Below are 16,268 nucleotides of genomic sequence, written 5' to 3'. Positions count from 1 at the left end.
GTGGACTGATTGTGAGACTGTATAAAGGTGGACTGATTGTGAGACTGTATAGAGGTGGACTGAGTGTGAGACTGTATAAAGGAGGACTGATTGAGAGACTGTATAAAGGTGTACTGATTGTGAGACTGTATAAAGGTGGACTGATTGTGAGACTGTATAAAGGTGGACTGATTATGAGACTGTATAAAGGTGTACTGACTGTGAGACTGTATGAAGGTGTACTGATTGAGAGACTGTATAAAGGTGGACTGATTGTGAGACTGTATAAAGGTGTACTGATTGAGAGACTGTATAAAGGTGTACTGATTGTGAGACTGTATAAAGGTGGACTGATTGTGAGACTGTATAAAGGTGTACTGATTGTGAGACTGTATAAAGGTGTACTGATTGTGAGACTGTATAAAGGTGTACTGATTGTGAGACTGTATAAAGGTGGACTGATTGTGAGACTGTATAAAGGTGTACTGATTGTGAGACTGTATAGTGGTGGACTGATTGTGAGACTGTATAAAGGTGGACTGATTGTGAGACTGTATAAAGATGTACTGATTGTGAGACTGTATAAAGGTGGACTGATTGTGAGACTGTATAAAGGTGGACTGATTGTGAGACTGTATAAAGGTGGACTGATTGTGAGACTGTATAAATGTGGACTGATTGTGAGACTGTATAAAGGTGGACTGATTGTGAACTGTATAAAGATGTACTGATTGTGAGACTGTATAAAGGTGGACTGATTGTGAGACTGTATAAAGGTGTACTGATTGTGAGACTGTATAAAGGTGTACTGATTGTGAGACTGTATAAAGGTGTACTGATTGTGAGACTGTATAGAGGTGGACTGATTGTGAGACTGTATAAAGATGTCCTGATTGTGAGACTGTATAAAGGTGTACTGATTGTGAGACTGTATAAAGGTGGACTGATTGTGAGACTGTATAAAGGTGGACTGATTGTGAGACTGTATAAAGATGTACTGATTGTGAGACTGTATAAAGATGTACTGATTGTGAGACTGTATAAAGGTGGACTGATTGTGAGTTGAAAAAAAGTTGAACTGATTGTGAGACTGTATAAAGATGTACTGATTGTGAGACTGTATAAAGGTGGACTGATTGTGAGACTGTATAAAGCTGGACTGATTGAGAGACTGTATAAAGGTGGACTGGTTGTGAGACTGTATAAAGGTGTACTGATTGTGAGACTGTATAAAGGTGTATTGATTGTGAGACTGTATAAAGGTGGACTGATTGTGAGACTGTATAAAGGTGGACTGATTGTGAGACTGTATAGAGGTGGACTGAGTGTGAGACTGTATAAAGGAGGACTGATTGAGAGACTGTATAAAGGTGTACTGATTGTGAGACTGTATAAAGGTGGACTGATTGTGAGACTGTATAAAGGTGGACTGATTATGAGACTGTATAAAGGTGTACTGACTGTGAGACTGTATGAAGGTGTACTGATTGAGAGACTGTATAAAGGTGGACTGATTGTGAGACTGTATAAAGGTGTACTGATTGAGAGACTGTATAAAGGTGTACTGATTGTGAGACTGTATAAAGGTGGACTGATTGTGAGACTGTATAAAGGTGTACTGATTGTGAGACTGTATAAAGGTGTACTGATTGTGAGACTGTATAAAGGTGTACTGATTGTGAGACTGTATAAAGGTGGACTGATTGTGAGACTGTATAAAGGTGTACTGATTGTGAGACTGTATAGTGGTGGACTGATTGTGAGACTGTATAAAGGTGGACTGATTGTGAGACTGTATAAAGATGTACTGATTGTGAGACTGTATAAAGGTGGACTGATTGTGAGACTGTATAAAGGTGGACTGATTGTGAGACTGTATAAAGGTGGACTGATTGTGAGACTGTATAAATGTGGACTGATTGTGAGACTGTATAAAGGTGGACTGATTGTGAACTGTATAAAGATGTACTGATTGTGAGACTGTATAAAGGTGGACTGATTGTGAGACTGTATAAAGGTGTACTGATTGTGAGACTGTATAAAGGTGTACTGATTGTGAGACTGTATAAAGGTGTACTGATTGTGAGACTGTATAGAGGTGGACTGATTGTGAGACTGTATAAAGATGTCCTGATTGTGAGACTGTATAAAGGTGTACTGATTGTGAGACTGTATAAAGGTGGACTGATTGTGAGACTGTATAAAGGTGGACTGATTGTGAGACTGTATAAAGATGTACTGATTGTGAGACTGTATAAAGATGTACTGATTGTGAGACTGTATAAAGATGTACTGATTGTGAGACTGTATAAAGGTGTACTGATTGTGAGACTGTATAAAGGTGGACTGATTGTGAGATTGTATAAAGGTGGACTGATTGTGAGACTGTATAAAGGTGTACTGGTTGTGAGACTGTATAAAGGTGTACTGATTGTGAGACTGTATAAAGGTGTACTGATTGTGAGACTGTATAAAGGTGGACTGATTGTGAGACTGTATAAAGGTGTACTGGTTGTGAGACTGTATAAAGGTGTACTGGTTGTGAGACTGTATAATGGTGTACTGATTGTGAGACTGTATAAAGGTGGACTGATTGTGAGACTGTATAACGGTGTACTGATTGTGAGACTGTATAAAGGTGGACTGATTGTGAGACTTTATAAAGGTGGACTGATTGTGAGACGGTATAAAGGTGTACTGATTGTGAGAATGTATAAAGATGTCCTGATTGTGAGACTGTATAAAGGTGTACTGATTGAGAGACTGTATAAAGGTGTACTGATTGAGAGACTGTATAAAGGTGGACTGATTGTGAGACTGTATAAAGGTGTACTGATTGTGAGACTGTATAAAGGTGGACTGATTGTGAGACTGTATAAAGGTGTACTGATTGTGAGACTGTATAAAGGTGGACTGATTGTGAGACTGTATAAAGGTGTACTGATTGTGAGACTGTATAGTGGTGTACTGATTGTGAGACTGTATAAAGGTGGACTGATTGTGAGACTGTATAAAGATGTACTGATTGTGAGACTGTATAAAGGTGGACTGATTGTGAGACTGTATAAAGGTGGACTGATTGTGAGACTGTATAAAGGTGGACTGATTGTGAGACTGTATAAAGGTGGACTGATTGTGAGACTGTATAAAGGTGGACTGATTGTGAGACTGTATAAAGATGTACTGATTGTGAGACTGTATAAAGGTGGACTGATTGTGAGACTGTATAAAGGTGGACTGATTGTGAGACTGTATAAAGGTGGACTGATTGTGAGACTGTATAAATGTGGACTGATTGTGAGACTGTATAAAGGTGGACTGATTGTGAACTGTATAAAGATGTACTGATTGTGAGACTGTATAAAGGTGGACTGATTGTGAGACTGTATAAAGGTGTACTGATTGTGAGACTGTATAAAGGTGTACTGATTGTGAGACTGTATAAAGGTGTACTGATTGTGAGACTGTATAGAGGTGGACTGATTGTGAGACTGTATAAAGATGTCCTGATTGTGAGACTGTATAAAGGTGTACTGATTGTGAGACTGTATAAAGGTGGACTGATTGTGAGACTGTATAAAGGTGGACTGATTGTGAGACTGTATAAAGGTGTACTGATTGTGAGACTGTATAAAGGTGGACTGATTGTGAGTTGAAAAAAAGTTGAACTGATTGTGAGACTGTATAAAGATGTACTGATTGTGAGACTGTATAAAGGTGGACTGATTGTGAGACTGTATAAAGGTGGACTGATTGTGAGACTGTATAAAGGTGGACTGATTGTGAGACTGTATAAAGGTGGACTGATTGTGAGACGGTATAAAGATGTCCTGATTGTGAGACTGTATAAAGGTGTACTGATTGTGAGACTGTATAAAGGTGTACTGATTGTGAGACTGTATAAAGGTGGACTGATAGTGAGACTGTATAAAGGTGGACTGATTGAGAGACTGTATAAAGGTGTACTGATTGTGAGACTGTATAAAGGTGTACTGATTGTGAGACTGTATAAAGGTGTACTGATTGTGAGACTGTATAGAGGTGGACTGATTGTGAGACTGTATAAAGGTGGACTGATTGTGAGACTGTATAAAGGTGTACTGATTGTGAGACTGTATAAAGGTGGACTGATTGAGAGACTGTATAAAGGTGGACTGATTGTGAGACTGTATAAAGGTGTACTGATTGTGAGACTGTATAAAGGTGGACTGATTGTGAGACTGTATAAAGATGGACTGATTGTGAGACTGTATAAAGGTGTACTGATTGTGAGACTGTATAAAGGTGGACTGATTGTGAGACTGTATAAAGGTGGACTGATAGTGAGACTGTATAAAGGTGGACTGATTGTGAGACTGTATAAAGGTGGACTGATTGTGAGACTGTGTAAAGGTGGACTGATTGTGAGACTGTATAAAGGTGTACTGATTGTGAGACTGTATAAAGGTGGACTGATTGTGAGACTGTGTAAAGGTGGACTGATTGTGAGACTGTATAAAGGTGTACTGATTGTGAGACTGTATAAACATTTTCAATAATCCCCAGAAACAGCAGTCAGAGATTAGCCACATCACAAAGTACCAGTAGTTGTCATGGAAGTTATTACACCAACAGCTTTATAACATGGGTGGCGGAGAGGGCCCAGGGGCTATGTGGCCGGGTCCTGCTCCGACTTCTTGTGCTCTTTAGATTTGTGGTTGGGATCAGATCAGCCATGATCTTATTGAATGGCGGAGCAGGCTCGAGGGGCCGATTGGCCTACTCCTGCTCCAATTTCTTATGTTCTTATGTTCTTATTAAAACAGCAGATACCATTAACAGAAACGATTTGGACTCAGGAATTGGAAGTACAATTTCAAAATTTGCGGCTAACACCAAATTGCAGGGTGTAGTTAATACTGAGGAGGACTGCGAGAAAATACAGGAAGACATTAATAAACTTGCAGAATGGGCGTGTGATTGGCAAATGAATTTCAATGTGGATAAGTGTGAGGTGGTACATTTTGGTCGGAGGAATGAGGGGGCCACATATTCATTGGATAATAAGAGTCTAAATGGGGTACAGGAACAGAGAGATCTGGGGGTACAGATACACAAACCACTAAAAGTAGCGACACAGGTGAATAAGATATTAAAAAGGCAAACCAAGCACTGGGGTTAATTTCTAGAGAGATAGAATTCAAAAACAGAGAAGTTATGTTAAACTTGTGTAGACCCTAGGTTAGACCACAGTACTGCGTGCTGTGTCAATATTATAAAAAGGATATAGAGATACTGGAGAAGGTGCAAAAAAGATTTATAAGGATTATGCCAGAATTGAGAGGTTATAACAATCAGGTAAGATTGAACAGGCTGAGGCTCTTTTTTCTAGAAAAGAGAAGGCTGAGGGGTGACCTAAAGGAAGTCTTTAAGATTATGAAAGGGTTTGATGGGGTAGACGTACAGAAGATGTTTCCCCTTGTGGGGGAGACCTAAACCAGAGGCCATAATATAAGATCGTCACCAATAAATCCAATAGGGAATTCAAGAGAAACCTTCTTTACCCAGAGAGTGGTGAGAATGTGGAACTCGCTATCATAAGTAATAGTTGAGGAGAATAACATAGATGCATTTAAGGGAAAGCTCGATAAACACATGAGGGAGAAAGGAATAGACGGGGATGAATGAAGAAGGGAGGGAGAAGGCTCATGTGGAGCATAAACACCAGCATGGACCTGTTAGGCTGAATGGCCTGTTTCTGTGCTGCACATTCTTTGTAATACCAATGAACCTGTGTGTTAACCTCTGACTGTGCACAAGGAAGTGTTGAACATGAATAGTCTACAGATGAACCCAAGTCAAACACTTCTGCCCATGTTTGGTTTTAGAAAACTGAGATGTGAAGTTAAAGATCTGAGTGCTGGACTGATGATTTTAAATCTTGTTCAATGACAGTACGATTGGGACGACAGTGAACAATTCTACTTTCAATCAACAGTAGCTTATGGTATGAGAAAATCAATGAACAGACCATTCAAGTAAGTGTATCAAGAAGTGAACCATTGTGACAGTCCTTTGATAATCACATTCTTGAATTACCCCCTGTACCTCTCAATATCTTAACAAAGGAGCACATGTAATTGTTATCCAATGGATCATAACATAATGCATCTATGAGAGTTGAAGAATGAAGAAAAAATGCAGGTTAGTCAATAATTGGAAGTTACCCAATGCATTATTTTCACAGTCCATTGCAACCAATAAAGGTAAATAATAACATCCTGTAGTAAAAGGGCAATCCTTATACCATTCATTCTGGATTAACAATTATACTGGTGGCAAGGATTAATGAGGGAGAGAGATACATTTGTTTCAATCATATAGCTCTGCATATGCATTTTTGGGGTAACTATACTTGTATTGTTTTCATACACACTGATAAACACAACCATACACAAAGGATGTGATCAATTTTACATCAGTGTTTGGAGTTGTTGAACATTCTCTAACAATTCTAAAATATTTACAAGTTATGATTGTAAGTACCACATTCTGTGAGAGTGCATTACCTCCAATAGACAAAATGTATCTGTCTAAACCCAGCAATGCTGCTAAATTATTTGAATTTCTAAGGTTCATTTCTAGAGGAATAAAATTGAAAACCAGAGAAGTTATGTTAAACTTGTATCGAATCTTGGTTCGACCTCACTTGGATATAGAGGCATTGGAGAAGTTGCAAAAAAGATTTACTAGGACGATACTAGAACTGAGAGGTTATACCTATCAGGAAAGATTGAGCAGGCTGGGGCTCTTTTTCTCTCGAAAAGAGAAGACTGAGGGGTGACCTGGTAGATGTCTTTAAGATTATGAAAATGTTTGCTAGGGTAGACGTAGAGAAGATGGGGTTAATTTTAACCCTCCCGGATGAATGGGAAAGGGTGGGAAGGGTTTAAAAATCCAAAAATGGGAAACCCGGCCCCAAGGCACCCACTTCTGGTTTTAACGGAGATGGGTTGGGGGACGGGCGACGAACCTGCTCTCAGGAGGCGGGTCCCTAATTTAAATATTTAATGAGGCTGTGCAACTCAAATTTTAGCAAGGTTTGAGATTTAACGGCTATGGGCCGGGTTTCCCAGGGCTCAGGTAACCCAGCAAGGGGAGGGAGGGAGGGAGGGAAGGTGGCGGGTGGGCAGGAAGGAGGGAGGGAGGGAGGGAGGGAGGTGAGAATGGCCGGATCCAGCAGGTGAGTGACTTTCCAGCACTCCTTGTGGACCAGGAGGAGGAGTGCTTCCCCTCAGACCCTCAAGTAAATCTCCCGCGATCAATCAGACCCCCCCTGAGATCGGACCCCTCCCCCCCGATCGATCGGACCCCTCCCCACGATCGATCGGACCCCTCCCCACGATCGATCGTACCCCTCCCCCCCCGATCGATCGGACCCCTCCCCCCGATCGATCGGACCCCTCCCCCCGATCGATCGGACCCCTCCCCCCGATCGATCGGACCCCTCCCCCCGATCGATCGGACCCCTCCCCCCGATCGATCGGACCCCTCCCCCCGATCGATCTGACCCCTCCCCACAATAGATCGGACCCCTCCCCCCCGATCGATCTGACCCCTCCCCCCGATCGATCTGACTCCTCCCCACAATCGATCTGACCCCTCCCCCCGATCGATCGGACCCCTCCCCCCGATCGATCGGACCCCTCCCCCCGATCGATCGTACCCCTCCCCCCGATCGATCGGACCCCTCCCCACAATCGATCGGACCCCTCCCCCCGATCGATCGGACCCCTCCCCACAATCGATCTGACTCCTCCCCCCGATCGATCGGACCCCTCCCCCCGATCGATCGGACCCCTCCCCCCGATCGATCGGACCCCTCCCCCCGATCGATCGGACCCCTCCCCCCGATCGATCGGACCCCTCCCTGCAATCGATCGGACCCCTCCCCACAATCGATCAGACCCCTCCCCGCGATCGATCTGACTCCTCCCCCCGATCGATCGGACCCCTCCCTGCAATCGATCGGACCCCTCCCCACAATCGATCGGACCCCTCCCCGCGATCGATCTGACCCCTCCCCCCGATCGATCGGACCCCTCCCCCCGATCGATCGGACCCCTCCCCGCGATCGATCGGACCCCTCCCCGTGATCGATCGGACCCCTCCCCCCGATCGATCAGACCCCTCCCCCCGATCGATCGGACCCCTCCCCCCGATCTCCTCTCCAGCCCCTCGCCCCAATCTCCTCCCTTACCCACCTCTCCATTCCCCGGCTGCGGCCTGGTGCCACAGGCCTCTCAATCTGGCTGCAGCCGGGAAACGGAGACAAAAAATTTAAATCAGGCCCTGCCGTTAGATTTGGCAGGACCTCCAGGTAACCCGTATTTCTGGGTTTCCCGGCCACTAAACCTTCTACCCCACCGCTCCCTCCCCACTCCCCGTAAATGTCGGGGCCGATGTTTCCACCTGTGGGGGAGTCCAAAACTAGAGGTCATAAATATAAGATCGTCACTAATAAATCCAATGGGGAATTCAGGAGAAACTTCTTCACCCAGAGAGTGGTGAGAATGTGGAACTCACTCCCACAAGGAGTAGATGAGGTGAATAATGTTGATGCATTTAAGGGGAAGCTCGATAAATGAGGGAGAAAGGAATAGAAGGATATGGTGATAGAGTGAGATGAAGTAGGGAGGGAGGAGGCTCGTATGGAGCATAAACACCGGCATAGACCTGATGGGCCGAATGGCCTGTTTCTGTTCTGTAGACTGGATGTAATTCTAGGCAAAATTATCTCTTTTCGTTTTCCTGGGATCAGGCAGCACTGGATTGGTTGGCCAGCTGGTCCCTATTGAAATGAATGGTCATTCTGGACTGTATATGGCTGCTCCCCTCTGCTGCCTGGAGAGAAGGAGGCCCGAAGAAACAGCCCTGTTGTGGCAGAGCATTTAGTTTTTGTTAAATGTTGCGGAATATTTATCTACACATCTGTAACATATTAAAAGTCTTGAATATACCATACATTTTCTGTAAGTGCAACACATGCTTCCTGTAACACTTTATCTGCTGCCCTATTTCTGTCACTGCTGTCTATTGTGCCTGTCTGCCACTCTTAAACTTACCTATTTATCATACTACCCTCTAATTGAGTCGTGCCCCACTTCCAATCTGCATCTCCGAGGTAGGTGGGTCTTTACTCCTGTGTCACTGCTCGACACTTCTCCCAGCTGCTGCCTCTTTCACTTCTAAGCCCCCCCACAAAGCATCAGTGTACCGTTCCCCCTCCCTGTACCCCATTGTTGCCTCTCCGCACTCGAGGAGCAGAGTCTTGGAAAATGTACCCTTTAGCTACATGATTTCTTAACGAAAGGTACAGAGCAAATACTACTTTCCTTGGTGTGCCCTCACTCGTGAAACCACACAATGTTCATAACTTTCTCATCACCCACCCCAGTGTTGTATTGCGAGAATTATTATGTCAGGAGATAATACAGGTGACTCGGGTAAGACCAGTCATGGCCAGCTGGAGGCCATTTCCGTACACTTCAAAAATTACTTCATTGGCTGTAAAGCACTTTGGGATGTCCTGAGGTCGTCAGAAGCACTTTGTGACATCCAGCTGTTTAAGTGTTGTTCTAGTCAATGTACTCAGTTTGTCACTTTTGGTTACAGACAGTCAGATCAGGAGATGTCTCCATAGTCCACTGAAAGTGGCTGGTCACATGCCATATTGGCACTGATCAAAGAATCAGGTCTGTCTGGGGTAGTGGTTTGATTGGTAGCTATGTCTGCGACCTTTGAAAAGATCATTGATTGGTCTCCAATTAGGAGTTTCTATTGGGCTTCATGTGTAATTCAGGGATCGGCCTATGGTCTGTCTCAGTTCCACAGCCAGCTATCTGAGGGCCCTTTGGGCCAATCAGCAAAATAACTGAGCTAGGTTTGAAATAGTAGCCCCTCCACAGAGTAAGAAGTGAGTTTATGATTTTGAATGGAAACCAGGCGGGCAGTTAAAATTGCCCATGGATCTCATCCGTTGTGTTCAGTTCTGGGCACCGCACCTCAGGAAGGATGTATTGACCTTGGAGGGGGTGCAGCACCGATTCACAGAGTGATACCGGGGCAGAAAGGGTTAAATTATGAGGTCAGGTTGCATAGACTTGACTTGTATTCCCTTGAGTATAGAAGATTAAGGGGTGATCAAATTGAATTGTTTAAAATGGTTAAAGGATTTGATAGGGTAGATAGAGAGAAACTATTTCCTCGGGTGGGGGAGTCCAGAACAAGGGGACATAACTTTAAAATTAGAGCTGGGCCGTTCAGGAGTGATGTCGGGAAGCATTTCTTCACACAAAGGGGAGTGGGAATCTGGAACTCCTCCCCCCAAAAAGCTGCTGAAGCTGGGGGTCAATTGGAGCTTTAAAGACTGAGATCGAGAGATGTTTGTTAGGTAAGAGTATCAAGGGATACTAAGCGGGTAATTGGAGCTAAGATGGGTAAATAGAGTTGAGTCACAGATCAAGCATGATCTAATTGAATGGTGGAGCAGGCTCGAGGGGCTGAATGGCCTAGCCCTGCTCTTATGCCCTCACCGATTGCTCAAGCTGCAATTTTAACCTGCTCTTCTGAACGAATGAGAAGGATATCCAATGGAAACCGGCAGGGTCCTTCTTTAAATATGCAAATCGAGCTCTCATGATGAGATTGGGGCCTGTCTGCTAATCTAGCCGTGGGCCTGAACTCGTGGCTTCTCCTTGTGATCCACCAATGGGAAAGGGAGTCTGCGCCAGAAGAGGCCTGGGAGGTAAATTTATTTACTTTGTTTTACTTTCCTTGTATGACCAGGAGGAGCAGGAAATTAAAAATTAAAATTAAAAACTTAAACTACTTAACTAGAGTAACAAAACCAAAAATAACTGTATTTAAGGCTTAATTTGTTTTTGCTTAGTTTAAGTTAATCTAATAAATTAAGGCATGGCAGGGCAGCTCAGACCCATGGATTGCACGACCTGTGCCATGTGGGAACTCCAGGACGCTTCCCGTGTCCTGGACAACCACAGGTGCAGGAAGTGTCGTCAGCTGGAGGAGCTCGAGCTCCGGGTTTCGGAGTTTGAGCAGCCGCTGGTGTCACTGCAGAGCATCCGCGAGGCTGAGAATTTCGTGGACAGCACGTTTCAGGAGGTGGTCACTCCGCAGATTAAGAGAGTGAAGGCAGAGAGGGACTGGGTGACCGCCAGACAGACAAGGAGGACCAGGCAGGTAGTGCAGGAGTCCCCTGAGGGCATCTCACTCTCCAACCAATATTCAGTTCTGGGTACTGGTGGGGCAGAGGGTTCCTCTGGGGAGTGCAGCCAGAGTCAAGACCAGAGCAACATGGGTGGCTCAGCTGTATGGGGGCAGGAGGAGAAAGGTCGAGAGAGCAATTGTGATCGGGGATTCTATAGTTAGGGGAGCAGACAGGCGTTCTGCGGCCGCAGATGTGATTCCAGGATAATATGTTGCCTCCCTGGTGGCAGGGTCATGGATGTCACTGAGTGGCTGCAGGACATTCTGAAGGGGGAGGGTGAACAGCCAGAGGTCATGGTACATATCGATACCAACGACATAGGTAAAAAGAGGGATGAGGTCCTGCAAGCAGAATATAAGGAATTAGGAAATAAGTTAAACAGCACGACCTCAAGGGTAGTAATCTCAGGATTACTCCCAGTGCCACGTGCTAGTGAGTATAGGAACAGGAGAATAGACAGGATGAATGCGTGGCTGCAGGGATGGTGCAGGAGGGAGGGATTTAGATTCCTGAGGAATTGGGACCGATTCTGGGGAAGGTGGGACCTGTACAAGCGGGACGGGTCGTACCTCAACAGATCCGGGACTAATATCCTTGCAGGACAGTTTGCTCCTGCTGTTGGGGAGGGTTTAAACTAGAGTGGCAGGGGGATGGGAACCTGAGCAGGGAGTCAGAAGGGAGTAAAGTTGAGAGCAGCAAGAGAGGGGAAAACCCAGGGGAAATTTACAATACAAATAGTACAAATAGTTGTTCAAGAACAAGTGAAAGGGAAAAGCGTAGAGCAGCAGAAAGAAAGTGTACTTTAGACACTACAGATAAAGTGAAAACTAGAAGGTGTAAAACGATTAACCCAGCATCAAAGCTGAAGGTCAGGTTAGGGTGTGTGGCCCAACTAAGAGTTCTATATACAAACGCACGGAGTATAAGGAATAAATTAAATGAACTACAGGTTCAAATTCAAATTGGAGGGTATGACATGATAGCTATTACTGAGACATGGCTGCAGGATGGTCAGGATTGGGAACTAAATAATCCGAGTTATAAGGTCTACAGGAGGATATAACGAGGGGTAAGCAGCCAACAGAGACCTTATGGGTTGATTTGAGAAATAGGAAAGGATCTAAGACTATAGTGGGAGTTGTGTATAGGACCCCTGGCAACAGCTCTGAAGTGCTAGATTGCATAAATGCAGAGATTAGACAAGCGTGTAACAAAGGCATAGTGGTCTTAATGGGGGACTTTAATCTTCACACAGATTGGGAAGAGCAGACTAGCAACTGTCAGAAAGCAGTATGTCCTAGAGGCAACAAGGGGGCAAGCCGTACTAGATTTAGTAATGAGTAATGAACCAGATTTAGTTAACGGCCTAACTGTGCGTGAACATCTATCCAATCGCGATCATAACATGATCGAGTTCAATGTAGTGTTTGAAAGGAAAAAAGTGAATCAGCTGCTAAGATTCTAGACTTGGGCAAGGTTGACTTCAATGGGATGAGACAGAGAACTGGGTAAATCTGTTAATGGGTAAAACGACTGATGATCAGTGGGAAATGTTTAAAGAAACAATTAACGTGATACAGAACCGGTTTATACCCCTGAGGAGCAAGAACTCTACTTGCCAAGAAAAACAGCTATGGACAACTAAAGAGATAAGGGACTGTATAAGACATGAGGAAAGGGCATACAAAAAGGCAAAAAATGGCACAGATCCTGGCGAATGGGAAAGATACAAAGATCAACAAAGGGTCACAAAACAGATTGTAAGAAACTTGCAAGGGATATCAAAACCAATACGAAGAACTTTTACAGTTATATTAGGAAAAAGAGGGTGGTCAGGAGCAGTTTTGGCCCCTTAAAAACTGAAAGTGGGGATATTGTCATTGACAATGGGGAAATGGCGGACATGTTGAACAATTACTTTGCGTCAGTATTTACATTAGAAAAAGAGGATAGCATTCCGGAAATCCCAAGAAAACTAATATTGAATCGGGGACAGGGACTCAACAAAATTAACAAAAGTAAAACAACAGTAATGAAGAAAATAATAGCACTAAAGAGTGACAAATCCCCAGGACCAGATGGTTTCCATCCCAGGGTTTTAAAGGAAGTAGGTGAGCACATTGCAGATGCCCTAACTATAATCTTTCAAAGTTCTCTAGATTCAGGAACTGTCCCTCTAGATTGGAAAATTGCATGTCACTCCGCTTTTTAAGAAAGGAGAGAGAGGGAAACCAGGGAATTATAGACCAGTTAGCCAAACATCTATTATGGGGAAAATGCTGGAGTCCATAATTAAGGATAGGGTGACTGAACACCTCGAGAATTTTCAGTTAATCAGAGAGAGCCGGCATGGATTTGTGAAAGGTAGGTCATGCCTGACAAACCTGATGGAATTTTTTGAAGAGGTGACTAAAGTAGTGGACAGGGGAATGTCAATGGATATTATTTATATGGACTTCCAGAAGGCATTTGATAAGGTCCCACATAGGAGACTGTTGGCTAAGATAGAAGCCCATGGAATCGAGGGACAAGTACGGATTTGGTTAGGAAGTTGGCTGAGCGAAAGGCGACAGAGAGTAGGGATAATGGGAAGGTACTCACATTGGCAGGATGTGACTAGTGGAGTCCCACAGGGATCTGTCTTGGGGCCTCAATTATTCACAATATTTATTAACGACTTAGATGAAGGCATAGAAAGTCTCATATCTAAGTTTGCAGATGACACAAAGATTGGTGGCATTGTAAGCAGTGTAGATGAAAACATAAAATTACAAAAGGATATTGACAGATTAGGTGAATGGGCAAAACTGTGGCAAATGGAATTCAATGTAGACAAATGTGAGGTCATCCACTTTGGATGAAAAAAGGATAAAACAGGGTACTTTCTAAATGATAAAAAGTTAAAAACAGTGGATGTCCAAAGGGACTTAGGGGTTCTGGTACATAGATCATTGAAGTGTCATGAACAGGTGCAGAAAATAATCAATAAGGCTAATGGAATGCTGGCCTTTATATCCAGAGGACTGGAGTACAAGGGGGCAGAAGTTATGCTGCAGCTATACAAAACCCTGGTTAGACCGCACCTGGAGTACTGTGAGCAGTTCTGGGCACCGCACCTTCGGAAGGACATATTGGCCTTGGAGGGAGTGCAGCGTAGGTTTACTAGAATGATACCCGGACTTCAAGGGTTAAGTTACGAGGAGAGATTACACAAATTGGGGTTGTATTCTCTGGAGTTTAGAAGGTTAAGGGGCGATCTGATCGAAGTTTATAAGATTTTAAGGGGAACGGATAGGGTGGATAGAGAGAAACTATTTCCGCTGGTTGGGGATTCTAGGAGTAGGGGGAACAGTCTAAAAATTAGAGCCAGACCTTTCAGGAGTGAGATTAGAAAACATTTCTACACACAAAGGGTGGTAGAAGTTTGGAACTCTCTTCAACAAACGGCAATTGATACTAGCTCAATTGCTAAATTTAAATCTGAGATAGATAGCTTTTTGGCAATCAAAGGTATTAAGGGATATGGGCCAAAGGCGGGTATATGGAGTTAGATCACAGATCAGCCATGATCTTATCAAATGGAGGTGCAGGCACGAGGGGCTGAATGGCCGACTCCTGTTCCTATATTCCTATGTTCCTATGAAAGTTTAGGCCTCCCTTGCCCCGGGTTCTCCCCCCACCGAACCTGATCGACAAGCCTGAGTGCTGGGGACCGTTCTCTGGTCCCCGGCGGTCTCCAGCCACCTGATGTTCCACTTCCACCTGGCCACCATCTGAAACATCCCACTAGTTTTAGGTGGGAGGCTCATACAGACGTGGCAGGGGAGGCCCGAGAGTTAAAATCTCGCGGTCAGGATGGTTTGCCAACTGTCTTGATCCCCTCGCCCCCCCCCCCAACCCCGATTCCTGCCTCGAGTTAAAATTGGGCTTATGTTTTGAGAGAAAGTGAGTGGTGTCTTTATTATTTCATGGATTGAAGAGAGTTGTGAAAGGTTTATTTCAATGTGTGATGTTGTTTCTTGTGAGAAAATACGGGAGAAGTGGGTGAGAGGAGTGATATAAAACGGGATGGAAGAGGGAGGGAGGAGTGATATAAAACGGGATAGAAGAGGGTGAGAGGAGTGATATAAAACGGGATAGAAGAGGGTGAGAGGAGTGATATAAAACGGGATAGAAGAGGGTGGGAGGAGTGATATAAAACGGGATAGAAGAGGGTGGGAGGAGTGATATAAAACGGGAGAGAAGAGGGTGGGAGGAGTGATATAAAACGGGATAGAAGAGGGTGGGAGGAGTGATATAAAACGGGATAGAAGAGGGTGGGAGGAGTGATATAAAACGGGATAGAAGAGGGTGGGAGGAGTGATATAAAACGGGAGAGAAGAGGGTGGGAGGAGTGATATAAAACGGGATAGAAGAGGGTGGGAGGAGTGATATAAAACGGGATAGAAGAGGGTGGGAGGAGTGATATAAAACGGGATAGAAGAGGGTGGGAGGAGTGATAGAAAACGGGATAGAAGAGGGTGGGAGGAGTGATATAAAACGGGATAGAAGAGGGTGGGAGGAGTGATAGAAAACGGGATAGAAGAGGGTGGGAGGAGTGATATAAAACGGGATAGAAGAGGGTGGGAGGAGTGATATAAAACGGGATAGAAGAGGGTGGGAGGAGTGATATAAAACGGGAGAGAAGAGGGTGGGAGGAGTGATATAAAACGGGATAGAAGAGGGTGGGAGGAGTGATATAAAACGGGATAGAAGAGGGTGGGAGGAGTGATATAAAACGGGATAGAAGAGGGTGGGAGGAGTGATATAAAACGGGATAGAAGAGGGTGAGAGGAGTGATATAAAACGGGATAGAAGAGGGTGGGAGGAGTGATATAAAACGGGATAGAAGAGGGTGAGAGGAGTGATATAAAACGGGAGAGAAGAGGGTGGGAGGAGTGATATAAAACGGGATAGAAGAGGGTGGGAGGAGTGATATAAAACGGGATAGAAGAGGGTGGGAGGAGTGATATAAAACGGG

At 44.4% G+C, this 16,268-nt stretch overlaps 1 protein-coding gene across 1 annotated transcript in view; it reads left to right on the top strand.

Annotated features, from left to right (window-relative positions):
• Positions 1-16,268, top strand: part of cltrn (collectrin, amino acid transport regulator) — a 95,281-nt gene that overhangs the window by 9,412 nt on the left and 69,601 nt on the right. The window contains exon 3 of the mRNA XM_067992426.1: positions 5,914-5,996. Within this exon, the coding sequence (XP_067848527.1) occupies positions 5,914-5,996 (83 nt within the window). The remainder of the gene's footprint in view (positions 1-5,913; positions 5,997-16,268) is intronic.

This window comes from Heptranchias perlo, chromosome 11 (genome assembly GCF_035084215.1).
Source record: "Heptranchias perlo isolate sHepPer1 chromosome 11, sHepPer1.hap1, whole genome shotgun sequence".
In the NCBI taxonomy this organism is placed as follows: Eukaryota; Metazoa; Chordata; class Chondrichthyes; order Hexanchiformes; family Hexanchidae; genus Heptranchias; species Heptranchias perlo.
This window is presented reverse-complemented; position numbering and strand designations above follow the sequence as displayed.